This window comes from Pleurodeles waltl, chromosome 2_1 (assembly GCF_031143425.1).
Source record: "Pleurodeles waltl isolate 20211129_DDA chromosome 2_1, aPleWal1.hap1.20221129, whole genome shotgun sequence".
NCBI lineage: Eukaryota > Metazoa > Chordata > Amphibia > Caudata > Salamandridae > Pleurodeles > Pleurodeles waltl.
Window position 1 is genome coordinate 812,715,335 of NC_090438.1, and position 21,181 is coordinate 812,736,515.

At 43.3% G+C, this 21,181-nt stretch overlaps 1 protein-coding gene across 1 annotated transcript in view; it reads right to left on the reverse strand.

The window, feature by feature from the left end:
* The window catches only part of ALDH5A1 (aldehyde dehydrogenase 5 family member A1), a 129,970-nt gene extending 114,623 nt beyond the window's left edge, over positions 1 to 15,347 (reverse strand). The window contains exon 1 of the mRNA XM_069218756.1: positions 14,998 to 15,347. Within this exon, the coding sequence (XP_069074857.1) occupies positions 14,998 to 15,312 (315 nt within the window). The 5' untranslated portion in view covers positions 15,313 to 15,347. The remainder of the gene's footprint in view (positions 1 to 14,997) is intronic.
* Between the last annotated feature and the right edge of the window lie 5,834 nt (positions 15,348 to 21,181).

Consider the following 21,181-nt stretch of genomic DNA (forward strand, 5'->3'; position numbering starts at 1 on the left):
AAAATTGTGTTGAAAAATTGGGTTTTCGGATTCAAGTCTGCCTGTTCCTGAAAGCTGGGAAGCTGCTGAGTTTAGCACCGCAAACCCTTTGTTGATGCCATTTTCAGGGGAAAAACCCCAAGCCTTCTTCTGCAGCCCCTTTTTCCAATTTTTTTGAAAAAAACGAAATTTTCACTGTATTTTGGCCAATTTCTTGGCCTCCTTCAGGGGAACCCACAAAGTCTGGGTACCTTTAGAATCCCTAGGATGTTGGAAAAAAAGGACGCAAATTTGGCTTGGTTAGCTAATGTGGACAAAAAGTTATGAGGGCCTAAGCGCGAACTGCCCCAAATAGGCAAAAAAAGGCCTGGCACAGGAGGGGGAAAAGGCCTGGCAGCGAAGTGGTTAAATCACTCGCTTGTTTTCTCTCTAGTCACATGCTTGCAAAATTGTAAAATAGTTCCTACTATTAATGTGCTTGTTACAGAGTATGCAGTACACCCAACAGGCAGGATCACTGGAATTATGTAATTTTGGAGCTGTGACATTTCCCACATGCTTATGGATCTGCAGCACGTGCCTCAAAATCCATCATTTGCAGCACAATCAGCAGATTTCAACAAAAAAAATGCTTTTTAAAAAGGTCAAACGGATGAAAAGTATTTTAAAAAATGCAGTACCATGTGCTGCCACGCAGTGAAAGGCCCTTCACAAAGGGTCGACGGGCCACCTTTCCACTGCTGATTCCTGTATTTGGGTCTCAAAAAAAGAAGTGACAACATGGAAACTTTGCCAAGATAGTGTAAAAAAAAATCCAAAATTATGAGTTAATACTAACACAAAATGAGGTGCATTACGCCGCATAGTTTGCTTTTTCTTGCCACATAATTTAGCTAATCCTGCCGCATAATTTGCTTCTCCCCTGCCACAGAATTCCACTGGCCCCACCTAGAGTTACAGATTTGTTTTTTATCTAAGATAACTAACGGGGTTAATGCTTTTTTCAGACACCCTTGTGTTACCTACAGGTTACAGAGTACAATCCAGGAAATATCCAATTGAGTTACGCACCCACATAAAAGGGCTCCATCGAGTCAACAAGGTGCAAGTTTAGGAGATCACATTTTTTCCAACTTTTTTAATGGGAGGAGGGATTGGGCTCTGCTTTTCCCCCCCCCCCCCGAGTGGAACTACAATCCCCAGATTTAATTTGCAAACTAGAGGGGGTGGGCGAGGCAGGCCCCTCCCAGAGGTTGGTGTTGGCACTATAAATCACAATATGGATGTATGGGCCGGCAGGACCATCAGAGCCTGACATGACAGTAACTAGGCTGGGCCTACTCTTTTGGCTCTTTGCTGTGGTAATTCAATGGGTAAGAGGAATTTAATGATCCCCTTGTTGGGAGAACTGTTATTCAGTCCAACACAATAGCTAATTTCCAACCTAACACTATAGGGATCCATTAATAAGGAGATTTTCCAAACAGAGGAAAGACATGATGCAACCAAGCACACTGTAATGGGGCTCCAGGTGGGGGTATGAGAGTGGAGGACAATCAGAGCACGGGATCGAGAGAAAAGTAAATGAGAAGCCCTGTTTTTCTCATGAAACCCTGTTTATCTCAGTTCTCTTCCCCCACCTTTTGATCATGCTTCTCCACCCAAGAAGTCAAAGAAAGGGATGCCAGCTGTGCTATGTGCAACAGCTAAAATCACCTCAAATATTACAACCAGCACACGGGTGAACAATGAAGTAGGGGGCATGTACAAAGAAGGCTTGGCTTGCCTTCAAGAGCAGCTTGTTGGCAGTTTGAAAACAATGCTTATGGCTGAGGAAGCCCAGGTCAAAGATTCTCTGGAAAATGTAAGTCTTTGCTTAAGAGGTGGAAGTAAATGTGACGAATTTCCTCAACTTTGTTGGTCACTTAAAAAATTGACATCCGCCCCGGGGGGGTGGGGGGGGGGCATGGCTAGCGTCCGTGCAAGATGGCGCCTCTTCTGTAATCCTCCGACAGACCCGCTGCAACAACCTGTTTCCCCGGTTTGGAGTGCCAATCCAACGCTCACCCACGGGGTCGGACAACACAACACACAGATGAATAGCTTCTGCGAAACTTCAGGATGCTGAGAACCTGGGAAACTGACTTTGTACAAGCACTCCAGTAAACCGCCGGGACTCGCATGGTTGACAATATGGCTGGACCCACCCGGCTGAAAGAGAACTACTACTATGGAGGTACTCTGTACTTCAGAATGAGAAATACTTTTGATTAGCATCGACTACACAGCTCGGCGAACTATCTGTGAGGACCCTGAAGCCCGATCTCACAACTGAACTTCCAGTGTCATCCCCCACTGTGCGACTCAAGCTGCCTGTGGCGCGAGGGCCTCCACCCACTGAAAGAAGTACTGTGGGGGCACTCTATGCGCTCCTTCACACTCATAACAGCCACTGGTGCATTCTACAGGAAGACTCAAGTGATGCAACAGCTGTCTGCAACTCAACGCTTCTGCCTCCAACATGAAAATACTCCTGGTGTTTAATAACCTAACATTTCAGTGAGCACGCTGCGAGGCTGGATGCCTTTTGGCTTCTTTGCACAACCCCACCGCGACTCTCACTATCCAGCGCAAACACATCCATACCTCGGATCTGACTGTTCTGGACCCTGAAAGTCACTGTGAACCAACTATAAACATAGATGATATGGAAGCAACCTACTCCACCAATTGGGCAAGTTCTTGTTAAACTCGCATGTGCTGTCACATGAGTAGCAAAACAGCCAGCACTCACCATGCCATATTATATGTGGTATAATATCCTTATCCAGAATTAATGCAACCACTCAATGCCTGCCCTCCCAGCAGTGCATGCTACCCAACTCCAGGTGATGATATAGCATGTCATTTTCAACCTTAAAAAAATAGCCAGATATTACGTTAATTTCGCACCACCAGTCCTCTACTACAATAAACCTCAGTGCATGCAACACCATTATTGCAAAATAACGAAGATCCTATCGAAAGAAAGTCAAAGGGATTTACTGCTGGAGACTGTTTTAAACAATTGTGTTCAGTGCATGGAACACATTATTACAAGCGAACACTCCGATAACAAGTGAATCATTTCATTTTCTAAACACTAGCTAACAGTTATTGCTTGCCTGCTTCCACCTATACTAGCATTAACATGGCAAAATAAAAGGATGATAAATCACCTATAGCGAAAGAGAGTAAAACTAGCCGAAAAAGAACGAAACATGAAGCTTTGAACCTTGAATCACCAGTTAAAGAAAAACTGGAAAACTAATCAACTCTGGATATAATTCTTTAAAAAAAACTGAATGACGTGCACGGTATTGTTCAAAGCACAAAAACAAATACAGACATGCTTCAGACAGAAGAGGCCGCCATCAGGAAAGATCTCAAGGAACTGAATCTGAGAGTCTTGGACGCTGAAAAGAGTGAAAATGACAGAGGACCATCTGACCGCACAATCCAAGCACCTTCTTAAGAATGATAATGCTCTACCTAATCTCAGACGTGAGGTCACTGAATTAGAAGACCATAGTAGGAGGGGAAATGTCAGAATATTTGGCCTTCCAGAGGAATGGAGGCCAATACCCCATCTCTGATTATCTTCCTTGAAAAAAGGATCCCAGAGACACTGGGAATTACATTTCTAAAAATTTTGAAATTGAACGCACCCACAGAGGGCCTTCTCATAAACATAAAAATGTGTCCAGTCCATGCACTGTGCTACCAACACACCAAGGTTATCCTCTCATACATGAGGAAACACAAATCAATAGTCTGGCAGGGCGCAAAGATCAACATCTCCCTGGATTATGCCAGAGACACAGGTAGCAAAAGGAAAGGCTTCTTAGCACATAAGAAAACTGACAGAAAGAAACATCCAGCATTCCTTTATAGGTCCAGCCAAATTCAGGGTGACCTATCATGGCAAAACACATATTCTCTGAACCTAATGAATTACACACCTTCCTGGACAACACTTTGGAAACTCAGATGGAAAAATCCCAGAACGGCCACAGTTGAACAAGCCCTCGGAAACTACAATATACAGCCTGCACTTATATATCCCTCAGTGGTCTGTAAAACCGACATGCTACCTTATGCCCTCTCAATGAGCATGTCAGCCCCTTGTAAGGTCTGACAATAGCCCACTTGTAGATATTCTTGTCTCCAATGCTAACTCTAGCCTCTAAATACATTGTATACAACACTGATGGCACCCTTATATAGGTTTAGGCACCATGTCTTCTTGATATACACAACAGCAGAATTTGTATCTAGTACATGCCTCATAAATTGATTGACATAACAAAGGACCTCAAGTACCATGTTTTCTCTTTTTCTTTGTAACTTACAGGAAAGTTTGTACATACCAAGGACCTTACAGGTTGTCTTCTCTAAAAGTTAACCTCAGCAGAGCCACAGTCATTAAAGGACCACAGAGGTTGATTTAGGATGGTGTTCTAATAACACCCCTTTTAATACTGACTGCCTGTTCTAAAGTTTAGATGTTCTTATTGTGGTTACTCACTACTTTGCTATTTGTAAACTAATTTGTCTCAATATCAAAAAGCGATATACGTGCTTTTCTGCCTACCAGGGCCGCGCCACTATTGTTGATTTTCCTTTTTGTTTCAATACGTTCTTACCATTGTCAATGTTGCAGCGGGATTGTACTCCCCTTGTGTTTGCCTAGTTGCTCTTGCAAGTGACACCCACTACTCCATCCTTTATACCTCGTCACTTAGACTTCTTCCTCCTTGCCACACACAAGCTCATACTATACCAAAGACTGATCAAAACATATCATTACTTAAAGTGATTTCCCTTAATGCCAACAGCCTTAACCACCCCGTGAAGCGTAGGGAATTCTTTGAGTACTGCCAGACTCCTAAGAGTAATAAGGAGACCTAAGCTGGATATAAAGGAGGGCCTCTCCTTCTGCACAGGATGGGTAACAGACATTGCCTGATTCCCACGCTGTGTAAAATATATTTTTTAAAATAATAAAAAAATAAAACAAACAGTCTTTGCCCTGATTTCGGAAAACTCAGGTCTCTCAATCATCACATCAGAACCAGATAATGAAGGCCATTGGTTAATTACTAATTTACAGAACAAAATCTCAGAACTCTATGCAGTAAACGTTTATGCCCCTACCATACATGAACAAAATTTTTGGGACAAACTCTCAGCAAAACTGCCACTTTTACCCCCAGGGGAATGCATTATCATTGGTGGAGACTTTAATCTGCGAATAGATGCCATCCTAGACAGAACATTCTGCCTTCAGATACAGAATACCTAGATCAAAACGTCACCTCAACCTCTATAGAGCCTATAACAATCTCTGACCATGCAGCTATTTCTATTTCTCTATAGCTTCTCCCCATACTCTCGAAAGTCAAAAACTGGAGAATGAATTTAGAAATCTTAGAAGATCCAAATACGATTAAAGAACTTCACAAAGAATTATCACAATTTATCTTAATAAATAAAAACTCAGGACCCTTTCAGGTAACTCTTTGGGACTCATTAAAATGTTTTCTGTACAGGTCAAATTATAACAAGGATGGATCAGAAAAATAAACTTATTAAAAATCGACCTTCGACCGGTTGACATCAGAAATAAAAATTAAAGGACGGGAATACCAGAAACGTAACAACAAGACTATTCTAACAACCCTAAAAAGCCTTGAATATGAATTCAACTCAGCCAGCAAACGCCTACATCTCTGAACTCATGCTCGAAAATGCAAGCAGCTCTTATTTAAATAAAGCAGGGAAATCCCTAGCAGCCACCTTAAATTTAAACGTAACTCCACCATTATCCAGACAATTAAAGATGAACATAATGACTTAAAAACCTCAACAGACTCTATAGCCGAGGTTTTCCAACACTTCCACGCTACACTATATACAACACCTACCAACACCCCCCTTAAAGGTTGTTTAGAATTCCTAAATTCTCTCCCGCTTAAACAAATTGACATATTCGAACGCGTGTCACAAGCAACCCAATAACCAAGGAAGAGTTTATACAGTCGATTAAACACATCCTGTCTGGCAAAGAACCTGTACCGGATGGCTTCCCATTTGAATTTTACAAAACTTTTGCTCCCTCTATTTTCCACACATTTGAGTCAACCCTTTCTCACTTTGTAACTTCCAGTTCGGTTTCAGGATGTGCTGCAGAAGCAACCATTGTAGTCCTCCAGAAAGAGGGCAAAGACCACTTAGAACCTCAAAACTACAGGCCGATATCAATCATCAATATGGAAGTAAAGATATACCCACAAATTCCGGCAAACAGACTTATACCCTTGATCCCAAAACCAGCACAATCAGGTTTCATTAAAGGCTGCTTAGCCACGGACAATATCTGTCTCTTTTCTCATATCATTGAGAAAGCTACTAAATCTAGTTCCCACACCCCCAGCATCAGCTATAGCCCTCGATGCATAAAAAGCATTTCATAAAGTCTCATGGCCATATCCCAAAGCCGTCCTGTCCAGACACAACCTGGGGGACAAATTCATCACGATGGTCATGGCACTCTACCCAAACTCATTTGCCGGAATTGGAGTAAAAGGAACCTTATCCCAACTTCTCCAACTCCAAGGAACGCGCCAAGGGTCACCACTACTGTTCCTACTCACCATTGAGCCTCTTCTCCTGACGATAAATTATTCAACAGACATCTCAGGCATTTCGTTTAACAATGTACAATACAAAACAGCAGTGCATGCAGACATTCTCATATTTATAACAACTCCGGATCTCGCCATTAACGTGATTCTAAGTATTATTTACCATTTTCCTCAACTCTCTAGTTACTCGCTGAACAGGAACAGAGATTCTCCAGCTGAATGTGAACTGTCATCGCGCAATAATCAGCTCCTCCTACTTTCAATAGAAAACTATCAAATAACATGGGATCTGGTTCTATAAGGACCTGTCTGAATCTACCAACATCAATGAACATATGGCTCTTAACAAAATAAAATATCTATGAGCTACATGATTTCCTAAATACATTACATGGTGGGGTAGATTTGAACCCATCAGAATTATGATAACCCCATTGATTCATTTTCTATCCAGTATGCTCCAACTCTGCCTCTCACCAGACTTCTTCCAAAAGATCGATAAAGGTGCTTCAAACCTCTTATGGGAAAACAAAAAACCTAGAATTAGCCTTAAAAAGCTAAGGGCCCCACAACTACTGGGGGGTGCAGTTTCCCAATGGGATCACTTACCAGGCAGTCTACCTAGCAACTCTAGCTGCAAAGTGGTTTGTAACTGACCCAATTAAAAAACCCTTTGGCTAGCAACAGAATCCTTGCTCTAGTCCTCCTACTCACTACAAGCCATCTTGACAATGTTGTTCCAACCCTTTACCCAGTCCTGAAAGATCTTAAGGGACACTATGGGCCTCATTCTGAGGCCGGCGGGCGGCGGTCGCCGCCCGCCTGGCGGGAACCGCCATATGGCCGCACCGCGGTCGAAAGACCGCGGAGGCCATTCTGGCTTTCCCGCTGGGCTGGCGGGCGACCGCCAGAAGGCCGCCCGCCAGCCCAGCGGGAAACCCCTTCCCACGAGGAAGCCGGCTCCGAATGGAGCCGGCGGAGTGGGAAAGGTGCGACGGGTGCAGTTGCACCCGTCGCGAATTTCAGTGTCTGCTAAGCAGACACTGAAATTCTTTGTGGGGCCCCCAGGGGCCCCACGACACCCCATACCGCCATCCTGTTCCTGGCGGGCGAACCGCCAGGAACAGGATGGCGGTATGGGGTGTCGGAATCCCCCATGGCGGCGCAGCAAGCTGCGCCGCCATGGGGGATTCCTCAGGGCAGCGGAAAACCGGCGGGAGACCGCCGGTTTTCCTGTTCTGATCGCGGCCAAACCGCCGCGGTCAGAATGCCCTGCGGAGCACCGCCAGCCTGTTGGCGGTGCTCCCGCCGACCCCTGCAATCTTGTCTCTAAACAAAATACTTAACACGAACATCCTTAAATCCTTCCTTGCTTCCCTCTGGAATAAGAAGAAACTGAGGACCCCTAAATCTATATCCATTTGACCAACATGCTCTACAAAAGGGATCCAAACAAACAACAGTCTGACAAAACTGAACCACTACCCTTTACTACTCTACAATATAAACATGTCCTCTCGAACAAAAAGCTAAAATTTCCAAGCTTGGTGCACTTCGTAACTCATCCGTCCTTCAAAAACTACAAATGAGATTAGTGTGATGGCACACAGCACTACTTCCTCTAAAATCCCACATCAACCTCCTCTAATGCAAAAATTTACTTTATACTTCCATGGGAAAGGCCTAACCCCACCTAACAAAGAAACTTGGTCACAAATTGAATCACACCTACTTAACGACAAATTAATGCCTTCCTTAGCCCAGACCAAATTCTTCACTGCACACTTCCTATACCGGACTGCCGTAAAACTGTCACGCTTAAGCAAAGGACCCAGACACCTGCTGGTCCTGCGACTCTTCCCCTAATCATATTAGGCCCATACTTTGAAAGCCGAACTGACCTTTTTGAGACGGCTCTATCCCTATTGGACCTTTTACTTACTATTGTCATCAAGTTTATCCTAATAGCCTGGAAATATAACTAATTACATCTCATTCCACACCTTGTGGGCCTGGGTTACCTGTCCGAGAATAACGCATATAAATCAATCACTCAGCAGAGGCTACCCTTCTACCTCACAGCGCATATGGGATACATTAGACCGCGTTTGCACTTACTCTTACTCTGACAGGGAAATCTGATAACATTAACCTCTCTTGAACACGTATAACTAACGTTTGGTCACTTTCCATCTCTATATACCTCACCCTCTGGATCACATGACTCTGCCCTACTCGTCCCCCCATTCCTCTATCACTCCCAACCACATGACAGTATCAATCTCATGTACATCTTAGAGCTCATGACCAGACATACCCCCAATGAACACTCTAGGATGCCTAGTGGTTGTTGTTCAATACATACCCATCAGATAATGTAAGATGATAATTATGTTCATTACAGGATGGGCATTATGTTCATTATGCTTATTGCATCTCCCATGTTGTTCAGTATTCTAACATTATTTGATGGATGCCACTTAAAGATTGTGCCTTGCTGTGATATACTCGTACATGTCTCAATGCCAAATTCACTTCCTACTGTCCTCCTCCCTCCCCCCTTGGAGAATGTTAAAAATGCCAATAAAGTTTTCCGGGAAAAAAAGGAAAAGAAAAGAATAATATTAAGACACCCACCCAACGCAAAGCTAATCATGATAATAGTCCATCTGCTAGTCGAGAGGATATTTCCCAAGCTTGTGGGTGGACTCCTTTAAACCAATTTAATTTGGACAAAGAGCAAGCTGTTATATGCGGCAACCATGGGTCTTTGTCACAACAGAGGACACAATACAATGTAGTTACTATGACCCGTTAGACCACCAGTAGCTGTAGCTGTACCACTATTGACCATTGGCAGACCATTTTAAACTCACCCACAATTCAACACCCTACACCGAAGAGTGGTCTAGTTCAACCTTGAAGTCGTGGTGCAGCCTCTTGGTCAACTTGGAGATTTTTCAAGATCTTGGTGCAGCATCCCCCATAAGTACCCACCCGTGACCAGATGCAAAAGTAACAGAGTCTGCAGCTGCAGCCACTGGGGTGATCATAGTGTACATCTTGGCACTGAAAGAGAGCCTTCAGATTTTCAGCTGTCAGGGACTGTCCATCTATCTTGCTTCTTTGTGGAAACCTTGACGTTGATGGGGGTTCATGAGGACCAGGAAAGGGGGGGTCGGGGAATCCTCTATTGCAGATTCCCCTGGCTTTGCTCCCTTGTTGTGTCTCGCTCCCTCTACATAGTCCCTATTCTGAAAACACACTGAACAACTCTTTCTGGATAGTTTCTCTTCCTTTATGGCCAGGTATGTACAGCCACTTCTCTCCCTCTCAGCAGGCTGGCTTTTAAGCAGATCTTCAGCTCCTTCAAGAGAGAGTAAAGATTTCAGTTGATATTCCCTCGTCTCTAAGAGACTGGCAGCAGGCAGACACCAACCCTGGTTCCATAACAGTCCTTTAAAAATTCTGTAGCGCATTATCTTATTTGGTGGTAAAGAACATGGATCCCACTTCTATACACATTTTCCAGGGAGGTTAGTCTTCAGAATCGGTTTGGATTGTTCTTTTTCAAATGTATTTTCTAGGCAGCTCGCTAGACACTACCTGTGTGTAGGATGCTTTCTCTCACAGCAGGTAGCAATGGGGCAAGAAGTAACTTAAACAGGGGCACACTGAAGTGGGACTTTTTCGCACCCGAGTACCATCACCTCTCGAGAGCAAAAGTTGGAGAAAATTACAGGTCATGGCATTGAGCATAATAAAAATGGAGGCCCACAGCTCTCCTCTACAATCCGCCAAATGGCAGTGCTCAGGAATAACTAATCTGCAACCCTCTGCTAAAAAGGCCCTCCTAGAAGTAACCCTATTTTCATCCTCCTCACCAGTGTATTGATCTCCACACGCTAGCCACAGAAATGAAAGCACTGCACTTTCACTGTCTGCGGAAGCTAGCCTCACCCTCCTTCAGATGTCATGCTAAAACCAAGGTCATGCAGAATGGAACCCACTGGCCCAGTACTTAGATTAACTCAGCACACAGATTTATTACCAGACATGCTACACAAGCACTACCCATACACACACTAAACATGCCAAAGTAAGGTCAGCAGATTTTTGGTCTCAACTTTACTTGAGGCGGTCAGTAGACTGCTCCTAATGGCACAGAAAAAAGCACGATGTCATCACCACTTAACATGATATACCCATAGCAATGACAGCAGTCCATTGCTTCACATAAGGGCGTGCTTGGTGAGGCCATCATGGCAGTGGTACATGCCTGTTTACCATGCAGGGGACATGATCATACCAGCAGTAAACATTATTGTAAATGGTCATTACTCCAAACACACACTTAGACATATATAACTGCACACATATACCCTATTTGATAGGTCCTTCACCCAGATTATAACTCAAGATTCTGCTAGAAGACCATCACCCCTACTGCTAGCGCACATCTGGCATCTTGCTTAGTGCTGAAAGAACCAATTCATGGAGGAAGGATCCTACAGCAGCGTGTGGCTGTCGTTCGCAGGGAACACTGTGCCCAAACACACTTGTGTCATGGCTAGCCCTGAGGCACTTGCTCCCTCTTCTCGTGCAGGCTATGCTACAGGAAATGACCCGTTACCTTGACACTCTTGCCGCCCTATGCCCTCTGTGACTATGTGGCTGCAGAAGCGCTGACCAAAATACACCTGCGCTAAGCTGATTTTTACAGAGGGTTAAAGTACTTCTCTTTTTACAAAAGTAAGCAATGGGATGGACAATCATTGTATCACACTGGCATCTGTAGAATGAGGAGCTTGTTTTAATCCCCGCACTAATCTCATTTTGAAGCCTGTGACTGCTCGCCACTGCTACAAGCGAGTCAACTGCTGAAGGGTTTGTATTTGGCTCTGTTACAGTTATGGTAGAACAGAACCAGGACATCAGAGGCAGACGAACCCAGCCCCCAAGGCTGTGGCCCAGTAGCCTCTGCTTACCTTGTGGGCCCATCACCAGAGTCTGACATGACTTGCAGACCGCTGTCTCAACCTGCTGCTCCACCTTTAACCGTACAGATTGCAACTTAGTCCACATTTCAAAGGGGGACAAAGATTCCTTTCCATGAGGGTGCAGTGAGCAACTAATTCCATCTTCATGGTAATGCCTGGAAAGAGCCTAGGACACTTTCTCTTCTTTCTAGAGACAGTGACTGTGCACCATCTCAATGTTGTGCAAAATGTCAGGGCACCTCCCAACAGCCTCTTTGTCTCTGCAACTGCTCTATAATGTAGCGCAGGCACGAATCCACCAGATTCCCTCACAGATGAGAAAAAGGCACTTCAGATACCAAAAGTGTACATTTAGTGCCAGTGAGATCTCTGCTCATAGTACATACAGACCTCACAAGTGCCTGCAGCCCTCTTCTTTAATGTCCGAGTGCCTGCACCTGCAAACAGCAAGCATACATACCTGGTCAGCTCCTGGGGCATATTCTCTAATACACCCCAAGTGTTCTCCTGCAGGCACCACAGTATGGTTCCCAGTGTTTGTACACTCCATCAGAATAGCTAGAAAAAAATTCTGAAATCGGCCTGGATCTAGCTCGAAACGTCTGATTGGTTGAACGCTCAGCCGTAGCTCCATAAGTTCTAGTTTTAAATCCAGCTGAAGCTTTCTTTTTTCTAGCATTGTTCATAGCTCACTGAAAAAAACAAAGGTTACAGGGACATTATAGTTAGGCTCACTTTTTAAACGTACAAAACCATAGAAATGTACCTTTTATAGTTAGATTTATTTCAAGTAATTGTAACTCATGCCCTAAGGTAACTCTAACTTACGCTCCCGCCATGCCGTTTTTTCGTCAAAAATTTCACTGCAAATATTACATTGATATTATCAATGATGTTATCAAAGATGTCATGAGTGCCGTACTTTGTGGAGTAATTAGCAGGCAGTGCATGGCAAAGGTGCATTTTATAGTTACCCAAGGGCACGTGTTATAGTTACTTGAGATAACTAACTATAACAAGTGAATTTCTATGGTTCTTGTACGTTTAAACCGTGAGCCTAACTATAACATTCCTGTAACCTTTGTTTTTTTTCAGTGAATTTCTATGTCTTTTTGAATGCTATTTCATAACTATAACGTCCCAGTAACCGTTGTTTTTTTCAGTGAATTTCTATGTTTTTTTAAAACTATGGTGATTTTCATTACTATACGTTAATCCAACCACCGCCATGTGCAGCCTTTGGCTGTGCGTGGCGGCAGTTGGCCTCAGGGCCTGCAGCCAAACCCTATCACAACCCAACCCCACGCCGCACATGGCTTTTGTCTGTACACAGCAAGAGTTGGCGGCAGGGCCTGTGGTCAGATGCTGCAGCGAACCTCCCTAGCCACCCAACCCCACGCTGTGCATGGCCTTTGGCTGTCCACAGCAGGAGTTGGCCGCTGCCTGTCTCTCTGGGTGTGATAATAGGTGCGACAGGGTGTATCTGGGTGCGCGAGTGGCTGAGAGAGACTCTAGGTGTCAAAGTGCATGCATCAGTGTATTAGTAGGTGTGTCAGTGTCTGTGATTGCCTATATGAGGGTGTCAGTGGGTCTGCGAGTGGGTGCGTGAATGTTTGAGTTGGTGTGTGAGTGGGTGTGTGAGGGTCTGAGTGTGACTGCGAGTGGGTGGACGAAGGTCTCAGTCGGCCTGTGGGTGCGTGAGTGAGAGAGGTTTTTTTTAGGCATTGATGGATGATATACTTGGAATGAGATATTTCTAGACATAATGAAAAGAAAAATGTATTTGTCAATGAGAAGATCATCTTTCAGTATGAACCTTAAACTTTATAAGTTTAAAAGAAATTAAAGAAGAACAACTACCACAGGCACACCTGGAGTAGAACCCTCAACTTTCAGTGTGATGGTCTGTGACTTTTACCTTTAGGTGTCTCCTTACTGTGATGCTTCAGACGTACCTTTGACAGTCAACCCACGCATGTGGTTGGAAAGAAACGTGAACGTTCCATCACTAGGAAGCTTTAGCAGTCAAAACACTAGTAAATAACCAAACACACTGCCAAGCAATACAAGGATTTGAACCTTCAGCCTACTGAGTGACAGCAGGTGGCTCGGGGGGGGGGGGGGTTTGCTCTGATAGGGTCCCTCTGGGACCCAAGTACCAGAGCTAAGGGCTCAGGGTGTCTCTACCCTTGCCCCTTTTCCTTTTAGTGTTTTTTTGTTGGGACTCAGCTGAAGCAGAGTCCCAAAATGGCTACCAACACTTCCTTGTTTAAGTGTTGGCAGCCAATCAGAGCTCTGCATTTCCCTCACAAGCTCGTCATTGCGACTACTTCGTGAATAACCAGAGATATCCAAATTTTTCCTTTAAATTCTCAAAAACTACTTAACAGATTTATACAAAATAAGCAAAAGCACAATCTACATACCAAAAGTTCGCTTTCGGACAAATTTGGTGTCCTTCCATCCAGTGGTTTGGGCTGTAGTCATGTTCAAAGGTCCTATGGGAATCAACATGGGAAACACAACATTTTTGCCCCTTTTTCTCTGCTCTCGCTTGACAGATCACCTCAAAACTTTCTGTGTGCAACAAGAATGACCGGGGCACTTTTTTTGGGAAGAAAATTTTGTGTAGCTTCAAATGGTGCCAAAGATATAAGCAAGTCAAAAAATGCTTTTCCTATGGAAACATGCTCTTAACTATAACCACCTACTGGCAAACGCCAGTAGGTAATATATAGGTTTGTTTGTGTGTATATATGTATATATATATATACATACACACACATACATACATACATACATACATACACACCTCAAGAGATTTTTCTCTTGATAGTAAGCTATCAATGTACATATATTTCATGAATGGCCTGTTCTTCATGGTTATCAATGTATCTGTGTTTCTTATGCATTGCTCTTGAAGTGTTACTATATTAAGCTATGATGAAGGCATATGGGAACTTCTATTATTGGTTGTAATGCATTGCTGCAAATATCGCTATTGGTTGCCCAACATTCAACGTCCGCTGCTCCACAGGCGCAGCTATAACTAAGTTCACCTTTGCATCTGCTGGGGCGCCGTCCTGATGTTAAAACCTACCCTGCTCCAAAGTTCGCTCGATCACCGTGAGATTCGACGCACACTGCTCAACAGACAGCCCGATATTAAACATGCTAATGCTCCATGTCTGTATGCTTACTTTTTAACACCAGTGCATGTCTCTACAAAAGCGCACTATTGCAGATGTCCATCGATCTATGATGCACAATATGAACGTAGCCTTAGTTCCTGATGGCGGTCATAGCTTGAGGCAAACAACGAAGGCTCTCACCTTGGCCGTGGTCTCCCTCCAGCTCTGGAAGGCGCTGTAAGCGGCGCTCACCGCCTCCCTGCTCTCGGGCACCCCGCAGTCCGACACCTGCAGCAGCTCGGTCCCGTTGGCCGGGTCCACAACTGGGAAAGTGGCAGCGGCAGACACCCAGCGGCCACCGATGAATCCGCCGGAGCGAAGCAAGGGTGAGGCGGTCAGGGAGGAGGATGTCATGCCGGCGACTGGCAGGACACGACCAGAGACTCCGGGGGATAAGAGGCGCACAGACCGTGGGCCACGACCGCTCAGGCTCCGTAACAGCAAGCACAGCGCCATGTCCACCCACCTCTGAGAGGAGGGAGTGAGCGAGCACAGCAAAAGGGGCGGAGAAGAAGCAGCCCGGGAGGCGGTGGGAGGGTCTCTTAAAGTGGAAGGAGTGTTTTCCTCTCCACAGAGGAGATGGGACAGCAAGAAGGAAGGGAAAGGTGTGAGAGAGGGAAGAGTCAAGCATTGGCAAAGTCAGTAGGACTGGCTTGTGAATAAAAGTGTCTCTTGTGTCACTAATGGATTCAGCCACTCATTAGGTCATCATTTATGTACTCCACCACTCAAGTTGGCAGTCATGCATCTATTCATTCATCCAGTAGCACATTCCTGTATTCATCTTCTGACACAATCGTAGTAAAACACAGAGAATGTTGAAAACATATGCACAATCATTTAAAAGAATAAAAATACACCCGCTGTCTTAACTGGGCGAGCATAGGTTTGCAATACAAAAACTAAACATAGAAGTAGGTGTCTGTCTTGCAAAGATATTGCAAATAGGCTATCATTGTTTTAAAGTTCCAGCGCGGCTGCCACATTTGGAGTGAACATGTTGGCCATCTTGTTATGGTAAACCAATGATACATGATGGGCAACAGCGTTTCACTATGCAGTAGTGTAACATAAGCCCCTACCCCACAGTGCAAAACTGGGGAGGGGGCCCCCCATGTACTTTGCAGGCGGGGGTTCAAGTTTCGTAATGCCACTGGTCTCCTGGTTTAGAGGAAGTGGCCATGTTGCATGCAGCACAATGCAGATGAAATATGCGGCAAGCAAGTCACCCTTTAGCACTTTGTGGAGAGCTGAAATGCTGTCTTAAGGAACATTAAAATAAAAAGAGTAGTAAAACAATGAAAGAGGAAACTACAAAAGGAGCGAATTGAAAACTAAAGGACTGGCCAACCAGCCTTGACACGTGATTAGAAAATGTAGTCATTCACAATGCAAGAGAACAAATGTCTGATGAAGACTGAACCATTACCCCATACAGTAGGCAGACATGGATGGAAAAAGAGTGGAAATAACACTCAGTCACACAATGACAGAACAGGGCTGATACAAAGACCCTCTATGTACTTATATGGTATAACGTATATATGTGGATGTATGTCTTATTTAATGATTTTATTTGCTATAAAATCCTCGTAGACAGCTAGGAAGAGATTCTAGTAAGAATTGTTACAGTGCAAATCCTCTTCCCCTAAGGTTTGTCAGAGGTGGTAACCAACACCAAAATCCTTGCAGGTAACATTTCATTTAACAAAATACCTATCTGCAGACTTTAATACACAGATGTAACAGTATACCTTTAAATACCTATTGACTTTGACATATGCCTGTCACAATCAATATATCAGGCATTGTCGGGACTGCTCGGACTTTGACCGTGACCGTCTGGTCCTTTTAAATGGTGGCGGGTGCAGCCTTTAAGATTGCACATTGCTCCACAGGAAGTTGCTCGTCATCAGCCCTTCCTTTTGGAACACTTACCTGATTCTTTGCTTCACTTCTTTGGATCCTGGGACTCCTGCCATCGCTCTAGTCCGTTTTTGGCATTGGGTCACCTCAGGCCTCGGGCTCCTGAACTGCCTCAGTGTCTTCGAGAAGATTCCACGTTGGTAACCAACAAGTTAAAAGAATAGGAACAACACATTTGAAGACAGGCACTGATAACCCGTCCCGTCTTAGATAATTTATTTGTCTGGGACTCGTTTTAGGCCAATGAATCTTTTGACCCTGATTGAATACACCTTAGGATGAGACAACTAATCAGCATATAAATCACTAGGTCAATAATTTTCTCAATATTCAATATGTAAAAGTAAACCAATCTAGATAGATGCATTAATAAAGTCTGACCACACCATGACCTTTCAACCATGAATGATCACACAAAAATTAGTAAGATTTACGTTATTTTATTCCCTATTGGTTACACTCTACTAGCAAGTTTATTTGTCTCAAAACCAGAAAACACATCAGCAATGTAACAATATGGCAACTAGAATAAGATTTCATCAACGCAAAGATCATGAACATTAGAACAAAGCACGACGTCAACATGGATTAACTTTAGAGTATCATTAGCGCATTATTCAACAAAACATTGATTCAGTCGTTTGTCTATTTGTGTCCGTTTTAGTGAACCCCTTAACTAACCTCAAATTAGCATTGGCATGTTGGGATTCATGCAAAACAATTTAGCAACATAAATTTAGAAAACATATAACTATGGTCTCTATCAAAAGGTAGCAGTTGGTACCTAGAAAGGAAAATCAAACAGACAATTACAATTTCATTATCATATAGTTACCCTCCGTAATGGGTCAGCAAACAGAGTCAGTCTTCATCCTCAGGACATCAGTTGATTCGCCATCAGCCAGGAAACACAGCAAACTTCAGCAAGACCAGGCAATAAGGGACACCTCCCTCATAAGGAGGAGAAGTATGAATCAGGCTGGACAAAGATAAGAATGGTTCAAACAATTAAACAGCAAAGTCTTAAAGACAGAGTGACAAAGTGTCTAGGTAATAGCAAAGGCACGTAATGGCTGATTTCTCCTCGTGTCACAGGATCATATCAAACCTGTTGTACAGTCCCCTAATTTCCAATTGGGCAAAATTTGGTGCATCATTATCTCCATCCAATAATCAGGTAATCACCTCATTAGAATTGTCACTTCATAACAGTTCTCACATAGTTTATTGGCTCCTGTAATTGACGTCTCCAACGGGTAGAATGTCAGGCACAAATTTTTAGTCTCTCAGGTTCAGTCAGTAGCTCCATTGTCTTTACCAGTTCAGGCGACCTTGTACCTGTTGCAAGTTTACACTGTTGCAATCTGCAAGAATATTTCCTTGAACAAGTCGAGTCTCATGAGAAAGGATTTACTACGTTTACACACATCTTCTAGCTTCTAGAAAAATACGGCTACATGTCCTTCAGCAAGTCAGCACATTGCACGTTAGAAAAACACATTTAATATGAAACCGGCAGCTAGACCCCGACTCATGCTAACTTAAGGCCTAGTAACTAATTCAGCAAAACCTTAACATATAATTCTTAATGCTAACATAAAATCTTACATTAGTGCATTAATAATTCATCATTAGTCAATTTAATTTAATCATTGTATACATTGGTGGCCACTCCCCGTGGGCACATTTCAAACATGCGTTTAGTAAAACACAGCAATACAATTTCTATGCGGCATCATTAGGCATTAATGTCAGAGTCACCAGATCCTCGGGTCTGTGCACGTTCCCAACACGTCCACCACTGAACAGCTCCAAGACTCTGATAGATAAATCACAGAGACTGAGAGAGTTCAAGAGGGGAAGAGGGGATTAGGAAGGGAACAGCTGGGAAAGAGACCTGTAGTAAGAAAAAGGTTAGAACACACAATATGAAAATTATATCTCCTGAAATCAATACTAGACTATGATTCTAAGCCTAGTCACTCTGAAAACATGAACAATCTAAGAGTTAAGTTTAAAATGACTAAGTTTCAAGATGGCCGGATACCTGTAAGGGAATCAAGATGAATTAAATAAAAACTTTCTTATTCAAGTACTTTCCTTTACATGAGAATCAGAAAAAACATTCTGACTAAATTTTAAACTAGTCATATAAATCCTGTTTTGAGAATGTATACTAGGACCAGGCAATATAGCATCTAGAAACTCTGGCCTTCTGTGTACTCTTAAAATGTTTCAACACAAATTGCGCATATTGCAGATATATATATATATATATATATATATATAGTAAACACCATAAAAGGATTGTGCACCATGAGTAACACAATATTGATTCAGGAAACAAATCACATAACTTGTCAACTCGAATATTACATGATAAATATCTTAGAATAGTGGCATACAATAAACAACATGAAATAAACTCGAGGAGAGAATCGTGCGTCTTGCCGATTTGAGTGTCACCATGTAAAATACCAAGAAATGGTAGCACGCAATGAATATCAAAATCAAATCATCATTAATCGAATCGCGCATCTTGCCAATTCGTAAAACACAATGTAAATGTCAAGAAATAACAGCTCACAATAAATAACAAGATCAAAGTACAATGAAATGAATTGTGCTTCTTTTGCAGATTTTTAAGCCACCATGTAAATGTCAAGAAATGGTAGCGCGCAATGAACAGCAAAGTTAAATCCTCATGAAATGAGTTGCACGTCTTACCAATTCGTAAAACATCATGTAAATGTCAAGAAATAGTAGCGCGCAATGGACAACAATGTTTAAACACCATAAAACGAATCGCATGTCCTGCCGATTCTTAAGCCACCATGCCAATGTCAAAAAATGGTAGCACGCAATGAATAACAAAGTCAAACCTTTATGAAACAAATCGCGCATCTTGCCTATTTGTAAACTACCATATAAATGTCAAGAAATGGTAGCGCGCAAGTAATCTATTACTCATTTAAGAATTAAACCAAGAATATGAAAATTCGCAATAACGGTGTCGGAACAGTCCAACCACTGTCTTACCGCCTGGAACAATGATCACCAATGAAGGATGAAGGGCAGAAGACTGGAAGATCCAAATAGGCCGCCGGGACGGGAGCTCAGGAAGAAGCTGCTGCTCTGCACCTGGACCTCTGAATAGTGAGCACTGGGACTTGGGCTGGCTCTCTTTTATAGAGTGTTGGCCCAGCCCAGAACCACGCCCAGGCATGTTGCAGGAAAAATCTCTGGAAGGCCCTGGATAGGGGCCACACCCTAACACACTCTGAAAACCTGCAGCAATACATTGCAAAGGAACAGTATTTGTAAGCATATTAAAAATAAGTTTTCAGGATTGAACTCTGCAGTGCAAAAGGTTAAACCACAACATATCAGCACAATGCATAAATTACGTTGTTTTGAGAGTGCTGGGTTTCTGCATTTTTGTCGCCAATAGAGCGCGTACTGCTCTCGTGTTGACAGTACTCCCCTCTCCCAGACACGCTCTAGGGTCTGGTTTGCTTGGATTAAGACAATGAAAGCGTCTCACAAGTACTGGAGCATGAACATCAGATGCGGAAACCCATGAGTTACTTTCAGGACCATAACCTTTCTATGAGATTAAGTACCATAGATTACGCCCTCTCAGTTTAGAATCCAACACTTTCTTGACTTCGTATTCTTCTTCCCCTTGTACTAGAACAGGGTTTGTATGAGGGTGGACCTTTTGGACTGCCTTTTTCACAAGAGGGAAGTGTGGAACACTGGATGAACCCATAAGGATCTGGGCAATTGTAGTTTGTAGGTCACCGGATTGATTTGCTGAAGGACAGTATAAGGACCTATGAATTTGGGGTTAAACATGTGCTTCTTCTTGAAGTCTATATGTTTTGTGGAAAGCCACACTTTGTTACCTGGTTGATATTGCGGTCCCTCACAATGTGTCTTGTCATAATGCCTTTTATATTTTTGTTTGGCTTTTTCTAAATGCTGTTGAATCAGTTTCTGGGTTTGATGTAAATGCTGAATGGTTTCTGACACAGCTGGAGTAAGAGAACTTTCTTGAGGAATTGTGATGAGCAAGGTGTCAGGATGATAGCCAAATAAACCAAAAAAGGGTGTAACGCCAATAGAAGTGTGGAATGAGTTATTGTAAGCTAACTCAGCTAACCAGAGCATAGATGTCCAAGAATGAAGTGCCTTTTCAGCTTAGGCACATAGGTATTGTTTCAAAGTCTGATTTAGTCTCTCCGTTTGACCATCTGTTTGAGGATGGTGACTAGTCGATAGCGTAGATGTCACTTGGAGTGTTTTACACCATGTCTTCCAGAAATTGGAGGAAAATTGTGACCCCCGATCAGAGAGGATAACCTTTGGCAGTCCATGATAACGAACCACTCTGTTC